Source organism: Salvelinus fontinalis, chromosome 1 (assembly GCF_029448725.1).
Source record: "Salvelinus fontinalis isolate EN_2023a chromosome 1, ASM2944872v1, whole genome shotgun sequence".
Classification (NCBI taxonomy): Eukaryota; Metazoa; Chordata; class Actinopteri; order Salmoniformes; family Salmonidae; genus Salvelinus; species Salvelinus fontinalis.
This window is the reverse complement of record NC_074665.1, coordinates 15,222,572-15,242,919: the sequence shown is the minus strand read 5'-3', so window position 1 is coordinate 15,242,919 and position 20,348 is coordinate 15,222,572. Positions and strand designations below refer to the sequence as shown.

The 20,348-nt window shown below is 42.3% G+C and overlaps 1 protein-coding gene across 1 annotated transcript; it reads right to left on the bottom strand.

Moving 5' to 3' along the window:
• Window positions 1–391: 391 nt before the first annotated feature.
• LOC129819900 (60S ribosomal protein L19) lies at window positions 392–4,470 on the bottom strand. Its single transcript, XM_055876631.1, has 6 exons — window positions 4,395–4,470; window positions 3,017–3,123; window positions 2,111–2,233; window positions 1,543–1,663; window positions 1,019–1,129; window positions 392–759 (listed from the first exon to the last, which is right to left on the bottom strand). The coding sequence occupies exons 1-6, from the start codon at window positions 4,397–4,399 to the stop codon at window positions 633–635; spliced, it is 594 nt and encodes a 197-aa protein (XP_055732606.1). The 5' UTR covers window positions 4,400–4,470; the 3' UTR covers window positions 392–632.
• Window positions 4,471–20,348: the final 15,878 nt, after the last annotated feature.

Sequence of the window (20,348 nt, the reverse complement as noted above, 5' to 3'; positions counted from 1 at the left end):
TAATAACTTCAACATGCTCAAAGGGATATTCAATGTCATTTAAAAAAATCCATCTACCAATAGGTTCCCATTTTGCGAGGCATTGGAAAACCTCCCTGGTCTTTGTGGTTGAATCTGTGCTTGAAATTCATAGTTTGACTGAGGGACCTTACAGATAATTGTATGTGTGGGGTACAAAGATGAGGTAGTCATTAAAAAATCATGTTAAACACTATCATTGTACAGAGTGAGTCCGTGCAACTTATGTGACTTAATTTATGTGACTTATTTAGGCTTGCCATAACAAAGGGGTTGAGCACTTAGACTCAAAGATGTTTCAGCTTTTCATTTATCAATTTGTAAAAATTTCTAAAAATAGTCTCTGGCCTACACAAAATACCCCAGTAGAATCTCAATGTAATAAATGTTTATTTAATTCAACCTGTAAGACAAAAGCTGGGAAAATTAAAGGGTTGTGAGAATACCTTCTGAAGGCACTGAACAAGTTGTGGTATTTTTTCAATTGGTATTGGTGGCAATAGCAAAAAACTTCAGTACATAGTATAATGTCACAGACGGAGACTGAGCCTTGTCTGTTTTGGGTCCATTAAAACAAAAAAATGTTTTTTTGAAAAGTGGGGTGGATGGGCGACTCATTTCTTGGTCATCTCCTCCTCCTTTGACAAGGTCTTGATGATCTCTTCCTTCTTGGCCGCTATGCGCTCCTCTCTGCGCTTGCGGGCCTCCTTGGTCTTCGAGCGACGAGCCTCGGCCTGGTCACTGGTGTACGAGAAACAGATGAGAGGTTACAGAACGCAAATAAATTACAGCCCAGGTTCTAAAGGACAACTATTAAATTAATACAGGGCTATGTTTAAATCTGGGTTAGTTAGTCAAGAACTAAACATTTGATTTCATTGATAAACCTTTTCATCTGAAGTGAAAATTAACAATAGTCTAGGAATTATGACAGCCATATTATCATTCGTTTTGGCTAGGTAACATGCATAGGTTGATGGGAGTTGTAGTGTCGACTTACGACAGGAGCTTCTTGCGAGCCTTGTCTGCCTTCAGCTTGTGAATGTGTTCCATTAGGATGCGCTTGTTCTTGAAGACATTACCCTTCACCTTCAAGTAGAGACTGTGGTACCTGGAGAGAGAGAGTGTACTGGGAATTGAGGACAAGCCAAGGTTGCCACTCAAATCACAAACATTCCAGACACACAAATTCTGTGCATATTACAAAATCAGTATGTCCTACTGAGATGGTTCATTAGACTTTCAACACTTCACCAGGGTTACACAATGTTCCCAAGGACAAAACTACAGTTCACCGATCACAAGTATCATTTTAAAGAACAGATAATGGACTTCACTACAATCTTGACTTTAAGATACTTTTGTGGATTGAATACTAATTTCAGGGTCATTGTTGTATTTTGCGTCACATTTCATTACAAAGCGATACATTTGTTCAAAACTATAACACTTCCCAGTCTTATCCAGGATAACATTCTTCCTCAATTGCAACCAGATGACTCAGACATCTAAGTGTAGACTCACATGTGCCTGTCGATTTTCTTGGACTCCCTGTAACGCCGCAGTAGGCGCCGCAGGATCCTCATGCGTCGCATCCACGAGAGCTTCTCTGGCATACGGGCGTTGGCTGTACCCTTCCTCTTACCTGGGCAGGGGGAGAATCGTCATCAAATACTAACACAGCCCAGCAATAGGTCAACACCCTGAACAGGTAATTTGTTAATTAAAACCTCGTCATTATTGGATTTATAGATTTATGATTCCCTCTCCTTTTAAGCACTGGTGATATATGAAAATAATATACAAGAGGTCTACAGGACCCAGACATTTTCTATTAACTGTCCAGATATTTCAATAAGTGCGTTTGTTTTAGCTAGCCCGGCGCACCAATTGGGTAGAGATTGAACTTTACAACCAATGGAATGATCTTGAATGTGCACACTCACCCCCCTGGTGAGCTAAAACAAATGCACCTTCTCAGTTCAAATGAGGGAGAGAAGGGGACAGGGAGCCACTTTGTGAACAACGTTATCACGGCCATGATGTTGGCTGTATGATGGGATGACGGTGTTGTGAACCTCTCTGTACCCACCTATGCCCGTGTGGCGTCCCTTGCGGCGTGCCAGTGTGTTCTTGCGGCAGCGGGCACGGGAATGCACCGTCACAGGCTTCCTGATGATCAGACCATCCTTCACCAGCTTGCGAATCTGCTGGCCTGCAGGGGTGGGGGTAGACAAGTTGATTAACTTGTATGTGGCCATCCTTGTCCCATGGTCTATTTCGGTATATGTATCTTACAAGAACACAACTATTGGTACCTTGGAACATTTCCCTGCTGCACAACACATGAACTTTCCAGAATGTCAAAGACAGACACAGGCAACAGTCTCCTAGTGCATTCATAGACGCTAATTACCTTTAGCCCCTATTGACCATAGGATCTTCTGGCCGGGAGTTTTGTTGAGAGCCCCATTGCTTGTTTTAAATGTTAACATGCATCGCTTGACGTACGGTTTTGGAAACAAAAGGAACGAATCTTTCATATCAGCAAGAAATAATTTTCTGAAAACAAAATGTTGAATTACTACACACCGTTGTGTGGTTAGGGTTCCCACACGGCCATATTTCCATGTTACAGCACTTGTTTACAGAAAAATGACTGAAGACAGAGTGACTGTCTGTGCTAACTAGCTACTTAACCTCTGAACAACTGTGTGTAAAAGGAAGATGGACGGCAGAAATGTTGTCACTGAAAAATACTATTGGCTGCAACTGTGTTTTAACCAGTTAAAACAGTGTACAGTAAGTGTATATTTTGCATTTGTGAAATAATTTAGATGTGATATGAAAGTAGAGGGTTTTATGTTTCTAGAGCAGTGCGTCAAACGCCATTAGATTATTATTTTGCTGCCAGGGCCAATTCCCCTCTAAACAGGCTTATTTGGTACATTATTGGGCTAGTCTCCCTAGCATGGAGATGTAAAAAGGAGTGTCTTACGGGAGTTGGCGTTGGCAATCTCATTGGTTTCATTGGGGTCCAGCCACACCTTCTTCTTGCCACAGCGCAAGACGCTGGACGCCAATCGCTTCTGAAGCCTGAGCATACTGGGTAAAGCAACAAAAAAAATGATTACCATCCAAATGAATAACCTTCAATTGCAGACATAAATAAGCATTACACTACTAACCAATAGCAATGGGTAGTTTGCAACACAGCCAGGCTTCATACCCTGATGTATTTGCTAGTTTTACAGTACAATAACAACTAACTGATTCATAGCGGTTGGGTTAAATAGGGAAGACCCATTTTTGTTGAACGCATTCAATTGTGCAACCCCCTTTCCTTAACCAGCTAGCTGGCTTTGTAGCCTTGTCTCATAGACCTGTTGTAACATAGTAAATGTAAATCCGGGAAACTCAAATGAATATGATGTTATGTTTGGTTACATAAGAGAAAAGATTACTTAATTTAATGCAAAAACCAATCGAGGCTGGTTGATCACGTGGATGGGTGGACATATAAGGCGAACTTCTAGCAACCCAAAGGTTGCGTGTTCGAATCTCATCATGGACAACTTTAGAATTTTAGCAACTACTTACTACTTTTTAGCTACTTAAAGTTAGCTTACCCTTCCCCTAGCCTAGCTAACGTTAACAATCACAAATTGTAATTCGTAAAATAACATACTAATTGTAATTCGTAACATATCATACAAAATGGATGGACATCCACAAATATTTAATGCATACCACATGAAACATAACATTAAACAAATTATTATTTTGTCTTTACATACAGAATAATACAAAATGCTCTGAAACCAGGTTGGGCTTTGTACAACCATAAGATTACACTGCTTCTCTTTTAATGTGACTACTGACAGTGCAGGGAGCTCGTGGGCAAATTGCTAATGTCAGTAAGTAAAGTTAGCTAGCTAGCCAGCCACAAGTATAAGAGCCACAAATGAAGCATGATGATCGCTACCTAGAGATAACGTTAGTAACGTGCTGGCTATCAAGTTAACACTACTAAAACTGCTAAAAAGACAGTGGAACATTTCCCCTGTGCACTACACGAAGAAGTGTACATAACTATTAAACTATGCTGGTTGGCTAGATATCCACGAATCTAGATGACCATTGCATTAACTACCAACTTTGCAAAGCTAGGTTCGAGTACGAGACATGTCTCGACATGTTATGTTAGATGACATTTCCGACCGTGTACAAGTCAGCGTACATCAACTGTTTTAGCTAGCTATCATGTGATGAGTTCAATGCATTTGTGCCACATTCATTGCCTTCATGTTACCCAAAACCAGGAATACACCTGTAATTTAAACGAGTAAAGTCATAACATATGTCAAGACCCTTACCTCATGACTGTGAATCTTAGAGCGAAAGGAATGACGTGTGAAGTACGGGGGCCCTACCATTATAACGGAGAAAAGATTGTTATCCATTATCGAGATGTGCACGGGGCTTAACTTAATTCGTGTTAATTAAGCAAATAATATGCGTCTGGTAGAATTTAAAGGAGTGTTTCTACATGGTAAAAATGTAAATCTTATGTTACGATTATACAATAATATGATTAAGTACAGTCTCACTATCCTTTGTCACAGTGGTACATTCTAAATAATACAAATTGCATTATGGGATAAGCGTACTAGAGGGAACACACCACCAGATGGCATTGTTTATAAAAAATTTGGTTCAGCGTCAACATTCCAACATCTCTTGTGCCATTCTCTTTTATGTGCTTTCTCAGTTACAAACTGTACGTTTTCCAGTAAATTCAACTAATTAAATAAACCCTCAGATTTTAAAGAATGTGACACAAGTACAAAAAGTTGTTATTTTGGATGTTAATGATGGTCGAGTTTGTTTTACATGGCCCTGTGCCCCAGGTGGGTTGAAATTTCACTTACTAATGGAATGGTCTAAAATGAGCAAACTTCGACCACCTCGTTGCCACGGAAAATTATACAACGGGTGGGTTCAAATCGAATTCCTGACGGTGTCTATTGCACGAGTACCACCGGCTAATAAGTCTATGACATTAAAATGACAATTTACTCTGTTCCATCTGACTGCGCAATCCACTGTCTCATCAGCCCAGCCTGGCAATTTATAAACTATAAAAAGCACCTAAACATTATCTCACATTACTTTTAGACAAGCATTTAGTTTTCAACAGTGCAGATTTGTGTAAACCTTGTTGTCTGTCTCCGACATTTGCAGCATTGTTTCAATATTCAAGTTCGATCTCCAGCTGTCCCATAGTAAGGAACGTGTCGGGAGTCGGGACGAGACAGACAAGCAGGCAGCGTTTCTCAGCCAGTCGAAACCATGAATCAGTTGGCATCATTTTTATGGATATAGACAAAGAAATGTCAATTGAAAAAAGGTCAAACGAAATGAAGTGCAGATAGTTTACAGTCTATCTAGCTTCAGTTTCAAGTGGTTGTGTTGTTGGCTAGCTCCTCTGAACAACATTGTCCTGGCAAGCGAGCACATTTTCTATGCCAGGAGAAATCGCACCTCATTAGTTCGTTGTTATGGATATATCCAAATAAATGTCACTAGAAAACAGCTTAAACAAATGCAAATGCTGCTACTTTGCGGTTATTCTGGCTGCACTTTTTTGACGTGACTGTAAGTTAGCCACAGTTGGCTAGCTAGCAAGCAAGGGATAAGAACGTTGCCAGCCAGTATGGCAGGGGAACATGTAGAACAAATGACTGGGTCACATCAATAGATACAGAACAAAAAAGACTGAACAACTGGGTCGCGTCTCTAGCAACCAAACTGATAGAACGAACGACTAGCCGGCTTGGGTAGCAACCCTAGATTTGTGTTGGGACTATATTTTGTGGAAGGATGAAATAGTTAGAATAAATTAATTAAAATAACGTTTTTATTGAAAATATGTCAATCATTATTTGAATATGTTGGTAACCCGTTGTATAAAAGTGATAATGCCCTCAAAGCCGGTGTTTGGAGGATATATTGGCACAGTTTGCCGGCCTACTAACAACACCTGCACCAATATATCCTCCAAACACCGGCTTCGAGGGCATTATCACTTATCCAATGATGATGTAGACGGGTTGGCCAACAACATCACGAAAAGTATGCGCATCGATGACGCAGAAGGCCTTGTTGTGTTATGATTTTGAACGGTCAGATTGCTAACAAGAATAGCAATAAGCTGCCATGTGGGCAATTGTAGGTTTTTATTGTATATTGTTACTGACACCATGTCTTGTTTTGAGGTGTTTCACTCATGTCATGTCTATGCTAATTAAAAAATATATATATATTAACAAGCTAACCAACAACTGTAAAGATGTATTTGAGAGACAACAAGTGCTCACTGTGCAAATGTAAATATGTTTTCAATAAACATTTGGTTACAAAATATAATTGACATGTCAACAATCTAAGGCAATCCCATCTTCTTTGCCCCATAGTTGTGCACACATCGGTTTTGTTCAATGTTGGAAAAAGTACACAACATTAATCCTTGAGTAAAAGTGAAGATATGAATAGAAAATGACTCAAGTAAAAGTGAAAGTCACCCAGTAAAATACTACTTGAGTATAAGTCTAAAAGCACTTGGTTTTAAATATACAGTTGAAGTCGGAAGTTTACATGCACTTAGGTTGGAGTCATTAAAACTTGTTTTTCAACCACTCCACAAACTAAAGTTTTGGCAAGTCGGTTAGGACATATACTTTGTGCATGTGTAACGGATGTGAAATGGCTAGCTAGTTAGCGGTGGTGCGCGCTAGCAGCCTTTCAGTCGGTTACGTCACTTGCTCTGAAACCTAGAAGTAGGGGTTCCCCTTGCTCTTCAAGGGCCGCGGATTTTGTGGAGCGATGGGTAACGATGCTTCGTGGGTGTCAGTTGTTGATGTGTGCAGAGGGTCCCTGGTTCACGCCCGGGTCGGGGCGAGGGGACGGTCTAAAGTTATACTGTTACATTGATGCTGTTGACCCGGATCACTGGTTGCTGCGGAAAAGGAGGAGGTCGAAAGGGGGGTGAGTGTAACGGATGTGAAATTGCTAGCTAGTTAGCGGTGGTGCGCGCTAGCAGCCTTTCAGTCGGTTATGTCACTTGCTCTGAAACCTAGAAGTAGTGGTTCCCCTTGCTCTGCAAGGGCTGCGGCTTTTGTGGAGCGATGGGTAACGATGCTTCGTGGGTGTCAGTTGTTGATGTGTGCAGAGGGTCCCTGGTTCGCGCCCAGGTCGGGGCGAGGGGACGGTCTAAAATTATACTGTTACACATGACACAAGTAATTTTTCCAACAATTGTTTACAGACAGATTAGTTCACTTTCACTTTTCACTGTATCACAATTCCAGTGGGTCAGAAGTTTACATACACTAAGTTGATTGTGCCTTTAAACAGCTTGGAACTGTCTGTCTCCTAGAGATGAACGTTCTGTCTCCTAGAGATGAACGTACTTTGGTGCGAAAAGTGCAAATCAATCACAGAACAATAGCACAGACCTTGTGAAGATGCTGGAGGAAACAGGTACAAAAGTATCTGTATCCACAGTATAACGAGTCCTATATCGACATAACCTGAAAGGCGGCTCAGCAAGGAAGAAGCCACTGCTCCAAAACAGCCATAAAAAAAGCCAGACTATGGTTTGTAACTGAACGTGGGACAAAGATCGTACTTTCTGGAGAAATGTCCTCTGGTCTGGTGAAACAAAAATAGAACTGTTTGGCCATAATGACCATCGTTATGTTTGGAGGAAAAAGGGGGACGCTTGCAAGCCGAAGAACACCATCCCAACCGTGAAGCACGGGGGTGGCAGCATCATGTTGTGGGGGTGCTTTGCTGCAGGAGGGATTGGTGCACTTTACAAATAGATGGCATCATGAGGTAGGAACATTATGTGGATATATTAAAGCAACATCTCAAGACATCAGTCAGGAAGTTAAAGCTTAGTTGCAAATTGGTCTTCCAAATGGACATTGATGAGCAAGGAGGCCTACAAACCTGACTCAGTTACACCAGCTTGGTCAGGAGGACTGGGCCAAAATTCACCCAATTTATTGTGGGAAGCTTGTGAAAGGCTACCCGACACGTTTGACCCAAGTTAAACAATTTATTGGCAATGCAACCAAATACCAATTGAGTGTATCTAATCTTCTGACCCACTGGGAATGTGATGAAAGAAATAAAAGATTAAATAAATAATTCTCTCTACTATTATTCAGACATTTCACAAGTGGTGATCTTAACTGACCTAAGACAGGGAATTTTTACTAGGATTAAATGTCAGGAATTGTGAAAAACTGTGTTTTAAATGTATTTGGCTAAGGTGTATGTAAACTTCTGACTTCAACTGTACATAAGTATCAAAAGTACATGTAATTGCTCAAATATACTCATGTATCAAAAGTAAAAATATAAATCATTTCACATTCCTTATTTTAAGATATCTGTATTTTTGTTACGGATAGCAAGCGGCACACTCCAACACTCAGACATAATTTACAAACATTTGTGTTTAGTGAGTCCTCCAGATCAAAAGCAGTAGGGATGACCAGGGACATTCTCTTGATAAGTCTGCGAATTGGACCAATTTCCTGTCCTGCTAAGCATTCGAAATGTAAGGAGTACTTTTGGGTGCCAGGGAAAAATGCATGGAGTAAAAAGTACATTATTTTCTTTAGGAATGTATTGAGGTAAAAGTTGTCAAAATATAAATAGTCAAGTAGAGCTACTTTAAAGTATTTTTACTTAAGTACTTTACACCACTGGTTTTGTTGCTAAACAACCAACCCGTCTATGTTATCATATCCGCAGGATTATACACATGGCATGCTGCTGCTACCTCTCTCACTCCGACTGTACCATGACCAAATTCATAATTGACCATGACTCATGACAGTCTACTCAGGTGCTGTTCTGGTCAATGATGTATACAAACACTAGATTGGTTATGCTACTGTATGTTGTGACCAATGTGAGGCTTTGAAACCACTGTCCGCCATATTGGTACGACTCAAATGGAGCAGTCCTGCATATTAATGAATGACATTCTGCAGTATTTCAATGTAATGTTTCAAGGACAAAATTACATGTATTTAAGTATTTCTTTGTTGTATATATATTTTTAGTTCACATAATGTAGGTTAGTTTAAAAGTATGCTTTAAGGTGTCTGTAATAGAATATACTTGGCAAAAAGGAATGTAGACATTAACAAATGCATTTCTAAAACTTTCAAAACCTTACTTACGAATGCCAAGAGTGTGCAAAGTTGACATCATTGGAAAGGGTGGCTAATTTGAATTGTTTAACACTTTTTTGGTTACTATATGATTCGAAATGTATTGTTTCATAGTTTTGATGTCTTCAGTATTATTCTACAATGTAGAAAATAGTAAAATAAAGAAAAACCCTTGAATGAGTAGGTGTGTCCAAACTTTTGACTGGTACTGTAAGTCATGTCAAAATGGGTAGAATTGCAGGAAATTAGCTTTAAAACTGAAGTCAGCTAGAGTCACCAGGAGTAGTATGGTGATGATTTATTGTGTCGGAAGAACAAAAGGAACGTGTATTGTGGCTCGGAAAAGGATGGGAGCATGAAGTGAAAAGCTTTGACTTTCTGAGCAGGGCAGCGGTAAAAGGTGTCATCTTTGGCGTCTCATGGAAATTGAGGCTCAATGTCTTATACACCACATACGAGGAGTAGTAGAGGCACTTCGCCTGAACCATATGGTATGGTGGATGGAGGAAGAAGGGAAGCCTATCAGTATTATTACTATCTGATGAAGAGTTTCTCTCACACATGTATAGCTGGGGTATATGAGATACGCGGTGAGAGCTTTTCTGAACAGGCCGTTGCAATGTCCTAATTGTAAGAAGGTTTGGCCGTGTGTCAGACGGTAATAAATACTGCATATTGCTGGATGCACGGTGCTGCAATTGTGGTGGGAACCACATTCCCGAGTTCCATTAGTGCTGTGTAAGAGGGAGGGAGGTCAAAGTAGGAAGATTCTAGGCTGTCCAGCAGGTCTCCTGTGCAAAGGCATTGGAAATTGCTGAAGGAGCAAGTTGAAATGAGGAAGAAATGTCAATAGATGTTTTGCAGCCTGCAGAGAATTTAGCTTATCAATTGAAAGATCCTGAAACTTTGATAGTTAAAAAAAGGTGGATTTTGTTGTGTTAATTGTGCAGGCGATAAATTGTACAGGAAAAACCAACGAGAAATCAAAGTAGTTAGACATCATTGTGAATGCGACTAAAAGGTTTTGGGATCTACAGGACTTTGCGGGGAATACTGTCTGAAGATGTTCCCACCTTGCAGGCCCCAGAGCTTGTGTAGGGTTTTGAGTAGAGATTTGAATCTGACTGAAGGAGAAAACGTGTTTTTATTTGTTTTGTTTTTTTAAGTTGACAGTTTTTGCCCTACCTAGTAGGTAGCGGCAATGCACCTTTTTGATTGTAGTACGCCATAAAGCCTAAGAGAAGAAGAAGAAAGGCGAGCATTTTTGCTAGCTTGGAAGCCAAACATTGTGCCAAGAAAAAAAGATAGCATTTACATTTACATTTAAGTCATTTAGCAGACGCTCTTATCCAGAGCGACTTACAAATTGGTGCATTCACCTTAAGATATCCAGTGGAACAGCCACTTTACAATAGTGCATCTAAATCTTTTAAGGGGGGGGGGGGGGGCAGAAGGATTACTTTATCCTATCCTAGGTATTCCTTAAAGAGGTGGGGTTTCAGGTGTCTCCGGAAGGTGGTGATTGACTCCGCTGTCCTGGCGTCGTGAGGGAGTTTGTTCCACCATTGGGGTGCCAGAGCAGCGAACAGTTTTGACTGGGCTGAGCGGGAACTGTACTTCCTCAGTGGTAGGGAGGCGAGCAGGCCAGAGGTGGATGAACGCAGTGCCCTTGTTTGGGTGTAGGGCCTGATCAGAGCCTGAAGGTACTGAGGTGCCGTTCCCCTCACAGCTCCGTAGGCAAGCACCATGGTCTTGTAGCGGATGCGAGCTTCAACTGGAAGCCAGTGGAGAGAGCGGAGGAGCGGGGTGACGTGAGAGAACTTGGGAAGGTTGAACACCAGACGGGCTGCGGCGTTCTGGATGAGTTGTAGGGGTTTAATGGCACAGGCAAGGAGCCCAGCTAACAGCGAGTTGCAGTAATCCAGACGGGAGATGACAAGTGCCTGGATTAGGACCTGCGCCGCTTCCTGTGTGAGGCAGGGTCGTACTCTGCGGAAGTTGTAGAGCATGAACCTACAGGAACAGGCCACCGCCTTGATGTTAGTTGAGAACGACAGGGTGTTGTCCAGGATCACGCCAAGGTTCTTAGCGCTCTGGGAGGAGGACACAATGGAGTTGTCAACCGTGATGGCGAGATCATGGAACGGGCAGTCCTTCCCCGGGATGAAGAGCAGCTCCGTCTTGCCGAGGTTCAGCTTGAGGTGGTGATCCGTCATCCACACTGATATGTCTGCCAGACATGCAGAGATGCGATTCGCCACCTGGTTATCAGAAGGGGGAAAGGAGAAGATTAATTGTGTGTCGTCTGCATAGCAATGATAGGAGAGACCATGTGAGGTTATGACAGAGCCAAGTGACTTGGTGTATAGCGAGAATAGGAGAGGGCCTAGAACAGAGCCCTGGGGGACACCAGTGGTGAGAGCACGTGGTGAGGAGACAGATTCTCGCCACGCCACCTGGTAGGAGCGACCTGTCAGGTAGGACGCAATCCAAGCGTGGACTGCGCCGGAGATGCCCAACTCGGAGAGGGTAGAGAGGAGGATCGGATGGTTCACAGTATCGAAGGCAGCCGATAGGTCTAGAAGGATGAGAGCAGAGGAGAGAGAGTTAGCTTTAGCAGTGCGGAGCGCCTCCGTGATACAGAGAAGAGCAGTCTCAGTTGAGGCGGGCAGGTTGTTGGGCGGCCGGCCGTCACAAGACGCGAGATTTCATCTGGAGAGAGAGGGGAGAAAGAGGTCAGAGCACAGGGTAGGGCAGTGTGAGCAGAACCAGCGGTGTCGTTTGACTTAGCAAACGAGGATCGGATGTCGTCGACCTTCTTTTCAAAATGGTTGACGAAGTCATCTGCAGAGAGGGAGGGGGGGGGGGGGATTCAGGAGGGAGGAGAAGGTGGCAAAGAGCTTCCTAGGGTTAGAGGCAGATGCTTGGAATTTAGAGTGGTAGAAAGTGGCTTTAGCAGCAGAGACAGAAGAGGAAAATGTAGAGAGGAGGGAGTGAAAGGATGCCAGGTCCGCAGGGAGGCGAGTTTTCCTCCATTTCCGCTCGGCTGCCCGGAGCCCTGTTCTGTGAGCTCGCAATGAGTCGTCGAGCCACGGAGCAGGAGGGGAGGGCCGAGCCGGCCTGGAGGATAGGGGGCATAGAGAGTCAAAGGATGCAGAAAGGGAGGAGAGGAGGGTTGAGGAGGCAGAATCAGGAGATAGGTTGGAGAAGGTTTGAGCAGAGGGAAGAGATGATAGGATGGAAGAGGAGAGAGTAGCGGGGGAGAGAGAGCGAAGGTTGGGACGGCGCGATACCATCCGAGTAGGGGCAGTGTGGGAAGTGTTGGATGAGAGCGAGAGGGAAAAGGATACAAGGTAGTGGTCGGAGACTTGGAGGGGGGTTGCAATGAGGTTAGTGGAAGAACAGCATCTAGTAAAGATGAGGTCAAGCGTATTGCCTGCCTTGTGAGTAGGGGGGGAAGGTGAGAGGGTGAGGTCAAAAGAGGAGAGGAGTGGAAAGAAGGAGGCAGAGAGGAATGACTCAAAGGTAGACGTGGGGAGGTTAAAGTCGCCCAGCACTGTGAGAGGTGAGCCGTCCTCAGGAAAGGAGCTTATCAAGGCATCAAGCTCATTGATGAACTCTCCAAGGGAACCTGGAGGGCGATAAATGATAAGGATGTTAAGCTTGAAAGGGCTGGTAACTGTGACAGCATGGAATTCAAAGGAGGCGATAGACAGATGGGTAAGGGGAGAAAGAGAGAATGACCACTTGGGAGAGATGAGGATCCCGGTGCCACCACCCCGCTGACCAGAAGCTCTCGGGGTGTGCGAGAACACGTGGGCAGACGAGGTGAGAGCAGTAGGAGTAGCAGTGTTATCTGTGGTGATCCATGTTTCCGTCAGTGCCAAGAAGTCGAGGGACTGGAGGGAAGCATAGGCTGAGATGAACTCTGCCTTGTTGGCCGCAGATCGGCAGTTCCAGAGGCTACCGGAGACCTGGAACTCCACGTGGGTCGTGCGCGCTGGGACCACCAGGTTAGGGTGGCCGCGTCCACGCGGTGTGAAGCGTTTGTATGGTCTGTGCAGAGAGGAGAGAACAGGGATAGACAGACACATAGTTGACAGGCTACAGAAGAGGCTACGCTAATGCAAAGGAGATTGGAATGACAAGTGGACTACACATCTCGAATGTTCAGAAAGTTAAGCTTACGTTGCAAAAATCTTATTGACTAAAATGATTAAAATGATACAGTACTGCTGAAGTAGGCTAGCTAGCAGTGGCTGCGTTGTTGACTTTGTTTGAAAGTGTAGCTGGCTAGGTAACCTCGATAGCTGGCTAGGTAACCTCGATAACTGGCTAGATAATTACTCTAAACAACACAATTATCTTAGATACAAGGACAGCAAAGACAACTATGTAGCTAGCTAACACTACACTAATCAAATCGTTCCGTTGTAATGTAATAGTTTCTACAGTGCTGCTATTCGGTAGAAGTTGGCTAGCTAGCAGTGTTGACTAGGTAGGAGAACGGCAGCGCGGCGGACGAAAATAGCTGGCTAGCTAACCGATAATTACTCAAGACTACACAATTATCTTAGATACAAAGACAGCAAAGACAACTATGTAGCTAGCTAACACTACACTAATCAAATCGTTCCGTTGTAATGTAATAGTTTCTACAGTGCTGCTATTCGGTGGCTAGCTGGCTAGCTAGCAGTGTTGACTACGTTATGTTACGTTAGACGGACTAAAATAGCTGGCTAGCTAACCTAGATAATTACTCTAAACTACACAATTATCTTTGATACAAAGACGGCTATGTAGCTAGCTAAGATCAAACAAATCAAACCGTTGTACTGTAATGAAATGAAATGAAATGTGATACTACCTGTGGAGCGAAGCGGAAGTGAATATTCTGTTCAAAACTGATGGCACATCGAGTGGAGATGCGAGTGAGAAGAAATGGATTACAGTGCGAACAAAAATGAGACGAGAAGTAAAGTCTACTAAATCTAGTAAATCCAAGGCTAGTTCTGACTTTTTTTTGTTGGAGTGAGGCTTTTGGAACGATGGAGTTACCTGGGAGATTAGTTTTGAGTCATATTTTTGGGTTATGTGATATACCCTGTAAGACTTTGTGCCAAAACCCATGCAGTGTGACAAATGCAGAATATTTGGACATGTGTCAAGTGTATGTAGACGGGAGGAGTATCGTATGCCAGCTGAGGTTAAATGCTGAAATTGTGGTGGGGAAACATGTGCCCGAAGTCCTGAACTGCCATGTTAGGGTGAAAAGGTGGCAAGAATAAGGACTGTCCAGTGTGTCTCCTATCTGGAGGAGTTGAGAAGAGGGAACGGAGGAAGTGACGTTGAAAAAACAATGGTAGTTGGATTTGAGAGAGAAGTAAATGTTCCTTGCCAACAGAAGGATCCTGACATGTTGCATGTTAAAAATGTGGACTTTGTAACGTTTATTGCAATGGTTATAAACTGCACAGCGCAAACAGAGAGAAAATCAAGAAAATAGGTGTCATTGTGAGTGCAGCTGAAAGTTTTGGGGGGATTGTACAGCAGCGACATCACAAGGAATCCCGTCGATTAATGTTTCGCCCTCACAGGCCCCTTGAGCCTGTGTAGGGATGTGATTTGGACTGCGAGTGCGATGGGTTTTGATTAATTGATTTATTTTTATGATGTAATGTTTTTTTCAAGCTTTCCCGGTCATGGCTAGAAGGGTTACGGCTTATGTCAAAGTGAAGTCACCCTCATGCTCTGAACTCAGACATTGAACAAGTCATCTACTTATGCTGGCTGGCTGGCGTTAATGAAAAATTGTAAAATAAAGTTATGCTTATTTCTATGGGGGAGGTGCACTTGCCGACATGAGTTGCTTCCTACTGTATCATTATGTCGCCGACGGTAGCTAACATGGCCAACTTTTTTCCTCCCAAGATGTATTTATTTCGAGTAGGGTGGCAGCCTACATGGGAAATACATTGTAATATTGGTACGATAATTAGTTAGTAGCACAGTGATCAAAGGAAGCTGCTGAGGGTAGGACAGATCATAATAATGGCTGGAATGGAGTAAATGGAATGGTATCAAACACATGGTTTCCATGAGTTCAATACCATTCCATTTATTCTGTTCCAGCCATTACTATGAGCATATCCTCCTCAATTAAGGTACCCCCCAACCTCCTGTGACCGTGATACAGTTTACTCAATCAATGTGGAGAGGGGAGCATGCACTATCCTTTGCTCCCATTTGCCGAGCACTGCTGTACAGCAAGGGAAATACCTTGTCAGTTGTACAACTGAATGCATTCAACTGAAATGTATCTTCCGCATTTAACCCAACCTCTCTGAATCAGAGAGGTGCGGGGGGCTGCCATAATCGACATCCACGTCTTCGGCACCCAGGGAACAGTGGGTTAATTGCCTTGCTCAGAGGCAGAACGACAGATTTTTACCTTGTTAGCTCAGGGATTCGATCCAGCAACCTTTCGGTTACTGGCCCAAAGCTCTAACCACTAGGCTAGCTAACGTTAGCTAGTGTAGCCAATATGGGTGACAGCTAAAGCGCCATGATTATAGGGATCTTCACCGAAAATGTACAACTCGGACATTAACGTCAACATTTTTGTGGGGAAAAAATGAACAATCACTTTGATCAAAAGAAAAATGTATGATTCTGAACAGTCTTCCAATAGTGCATGGGCCAGAAGGACAAATTTAACACATTTGAGTATGATAGCCACGTATCGAAGGTAGCTAAATGTGGTTATCACTGCATTATATGTTATGACCCCTATGCGATTAGTTGGGCCAACAGGATTGAGGGTATTTCATGTAATTTTGTATTATCAGGGAACAATCTTCTCAAACTAAGGCAATTTGATATGTTATTAATTTCATAATTTTTACATTTACATTTAAGTCATTTAGCAGACGCTCTTATCCAGAGCGACTTACAAATTGGATAATAAATCAAATCAAACTTTATTTGTCACATGCACCAAATACAACAAGTGTAGACCTTACCGTGAAATGCTTACTTACAAGCCTTTAACCAACAGTGCAGTTCAAGAAGAAGAAAATAGTACAACACATATTAAGGTTTGAAAAAATAGGAATGGGAATGTCTATGGGCCCACTTTGGGGGGGGGGGGTCAAAGGTCATACATGTATGCATTTTGGGTTATATTGAGCCAGAATGGACAGTTTTGGGATGTGTTCTATTATTCACATGGTACCCTAGATCAGTGTTTCCCAAACTGTTGGGCATGAGGGATGTCCAGATCAAATGTTCAGATCAACTTGCCCATGTCAGCTAACGTTTTTTAGCTAGGTTTTTTAGCCCATAGATTTTGTTGTAATGTTTGAGTCACTCATATATTACATGAATAAACATTAGACATGGAAGAATGCATGACATTGCAAGAAAATTTGCATTAAAACGGCACAATTTTGGGAACTCCTGTCACGCCCTGGCCTTAGTATTCTTTGTTTTCTTTATTATTTTAGTTAGGTCAGGGTGTGACATGGGGGATGTTTGTGTTTTGTCGGTTTTGGGTGGTTATATGGTAAAGGGGGTGTTGGGTGTAGTGTATGGGTTTGTGTTGAGTGAATGTGTCTAGCTGTGTCTATGGTTGAGTGTAGGTTCTAGGAAAGTCTATGGTTGCCTGAATTGGGTCTCAATTAGACACAGCTGGTTATTGTTGTCTCTGATTGGGAGCCATATTTAAGGCAACCATAGGCTTTAGCTCTTTGTGGGGAATTGTCTATGTCTATGTTGCATGGTTTTGCACTTAGTCATTTATAGCTTCACGTTCGTCTGTTTGTTGTTTTTGTTTTGTTTTGTCATTCTTCTAATAAAGAGAAGATGTACTTTCCACGCGCTGCGCCTTGGTCCTCTCTCAGTCCCTTTGACTATCGTGACAACTCCTGCCCTAGATGATGACTACACCAAATTTCACACAAAACAAGGAGACCCATTGGGGAAGTTTTTAAGTAATAATAGATTTTGTCAATAATTAGTCCCATGAGCCTACTGTTTTTAAAAATGGCTGCCATTAATTTCAATGGGGAGGAACTGCATTGATTTTGCATGGCCATAACTGAATTTATAATTGGTGTAAAAGACCAATAATGGATTAAAATGTGTGTTACAACGAAGATAAACCAAAATGATGGCCAAAGTATGTCAGAATGTATTCACACCTATTGACTTTTTCCACATTTTGTTGTGTTACAAGGTGGGATTAAAATGAATATAATTGTAAAAAATGATCTCAAACACAACCAAAACAAATAGAAAATGCATCCAACTAATTTGTAGAGTTACAACTTTGATGTAGTCATTGCGTGCTATGAATAGGGGACCAAATACTTCACTTTTGACTACTTTAATACACATACGACACCATTCTGTATACTTCTGGCCCTTCTTTGGACACTGTGTTAACTAACTTCCAGATGAGTTTCAATGCCATACAACTCTCCTTCCGTGGCCTCCAACTGCTCTTAAATGCAAGTAAAACTAAATGCATGCTATTCAACCGATGCCCGCACCTGCCCGCCCGTCCAGCATCACTACTCTTGACGGTTCTGACTTAGAATACGTGGACAACTACACATACCTAGGTGTCTGGCTAGACTGTAAACTCTCCTTCCAAACTCACATTAAGCATCGCCAATCCAAAATTAAATTGAGAATCGACTTCCTATTTCGCAACAAAGCATCCTTCACTCATGCTGCCAAACATACCCTCGTAAAACTGACCATCCTACCGATCCTCGACTTCGGCAATGTAATTTATAAAATAGCCTCCAACACTCTACTCAACAAATTGGATGCAGTCTATCACAGTGCCATCCGTTTTGTCACCAAAGCCCCATATACTACCCACCACTGCGACCTGTACGCTCTCGTTGGTTGACCCTCGCTTCATACTCGTCGCCAAACCCACTGGCTCCAGGTCATCTACAAGTCTCTGCTAGGTAAAGCCCCAGCTTATCTCAGCTCACTGGTCACAATAGCAGCACCCACTCGTAGCACACGCTCCAGCAGGTATATCTCAATGGTCACCCCCAAAGCCAATTCCTCCTTTGGCCGCCTTTCTTTCCAGTTCTCTGCTGCCAATGACTGGAACGAACTGAAAAAATCCCTGAAGCTGGAGACTCATATCTCCCTCACTAGCTTTAAGCACCAGCTGTCAGAGCAGCTCACAGATCACTGCACCTGTACATAGCCCATCTGTAAACAGCCCATCCAACTACCTCATCCCCATACTGTATTTATTTATCTTTCTCCTTTGTACCCCAGTATCTACATGCACATTCATCTTCTGCACATCTGCCATTCCAGTGTTTATTTTCTATATTGTAATTTACTTTCGCCACCATGGCCTATTTATTGCCTTACCTCCCTTATCTTACCTCATTTGCACTCACTGTGTATATACTTTTTGTTTTCTTTTTTTCTACTGTATTATTGAGTGTATGTTTTGTTTATTCCATGTGTAACTCTGTGTTGTGGTATGTGTCAAACTGCTATTCTTTATCTTGGCCAGGTCACAGTTGTAAATGAGAACTTGTTCTCAACTAGCCTACCTGGTTAAATAAAGGTTAAATAAAAAATATAAGTGAATTTGTCCCAATACTTTTGGTCCCCTAAAATGGGGGGACTATGTACAAAAAGTGGTGTAATTTCTAAACGGTTCACCCGATATGGATGAAAATACCCTCAAATTAAAGCTGACAGTCGGCACTTTAACATCATAGTCATTGTATCATTTCAAATCCAAAGTGCTGAAGTACAGAGCCAAAACAACAACAAAATTGTCACCGTCCCAATACTTTTGGAGCTCACTGTAACATGTAAGGTTAGAGAGCATAATATTAAGATCATGATGGTCAGGAACAGAATAGATTATAATCACCAATGTTCCTTTTTAGAGATCATTTGTGTTTACCTAAATCTTTCTGGGGACAACTCAACAAATGACAGAGCACACCTTTCATTTTAGCATGATGAGTATTGCTATACAACAGACTATTACAGGTGGCAACTACTGTAGAAAACACAAGATGCTACTGTATTTACATCTCATGGACTATTATTTCCCAGTATGACCAATTTCCATAAAACAAATATGTAGTTCTGCTATTTGTAACACTGTTGTTTCAATGATGAGTCAGGCCAGGTAAATCATTAGATCTGATGGCAAACATTTACCAAATCCACTCCACTCAATAGAATGTTCCATTGTTGTTTGATACAATAATTTTCAATGAGCATGTGAACGTTCCAACTTTTCTCCTTTATCCATAGAGATCCTAATAAATTACTATTAAGTATTCTAATTCCTAATTATATGCCTTTATCAGCCTGTGACCATTGACTCCTATTTAACAAGTTAGATAAAGGTGTGAAAAACATAGAACGCTTCCGTAGAGGCTATCATATATCAATTTGATCAGGGGCTTGTAGGGAACGATTTAGCACCGTCAAACCTTTGCCACCCCAAAGGGAACATTTTCAAACTCTCGCGGGAGCTATCTTTCCTGCAATGGATTTTTTTTTCTTGTTGTTCACCCGGTACAGTAGGTGGCGGCAATACACCAGTATGAAATAGATTTCTAACTAACCTACTTTGTTCAATAGATTGTAGCACAGAAAAAACAATGAGCCAGATATTTCACCGGATGTAAAAATGTGAAGCAACCGGTTCCCGTTTCTACTCACTACCAAATATGGTGATGAGCGGAAGCCCAGTGGCCGGCAGTGGGAGAAGATGGAGCGAGATGGATTTTGTCTGCCATTCTGCATATTTTCTCACATATTAAACATTTCATCTCCTTACAGTTTTCTGATTCCGAAACTAGAATATGTAACAAACCGAGTGGACTGAGTTTGGAAGAGTTTTCCAAAGTAAAAAAGGCGTTTAGGAGTGCATGGGCGAATTGAGTTCTTGTACACGTGCACTTTACATAGTAGGCGTTCCCTAATGGAAATATGCAAATAAATGCTAGAACACGCCAATAGGATCTCACCTCTCATGTTTGTCTCTGCCCACCTCCTTGCTTGTTCGGC

What these genes read in the sequence shown, in the direction of transcription:
- LOC129819900 (XM_055876631.1), bottom strand. An exon ending in GGGACGCCACACGGGCATAG is followed by an intron (nt 1,664 to 2,110) that starts GTGGGTACAGAG and finishes CCCCCTGCCCAG; the next exon opens with GTAAGAGGAAGGGTACAGCC. An exon ending in GCTCGCAAGAAGCTCCTGTC is followed by an intron (nt 760 to 1,018) that starts GTAAGTCGACAC and finishes CTCGTACACCAG; the next exon opens with TGACCAGGCCGAGGCTCGTC.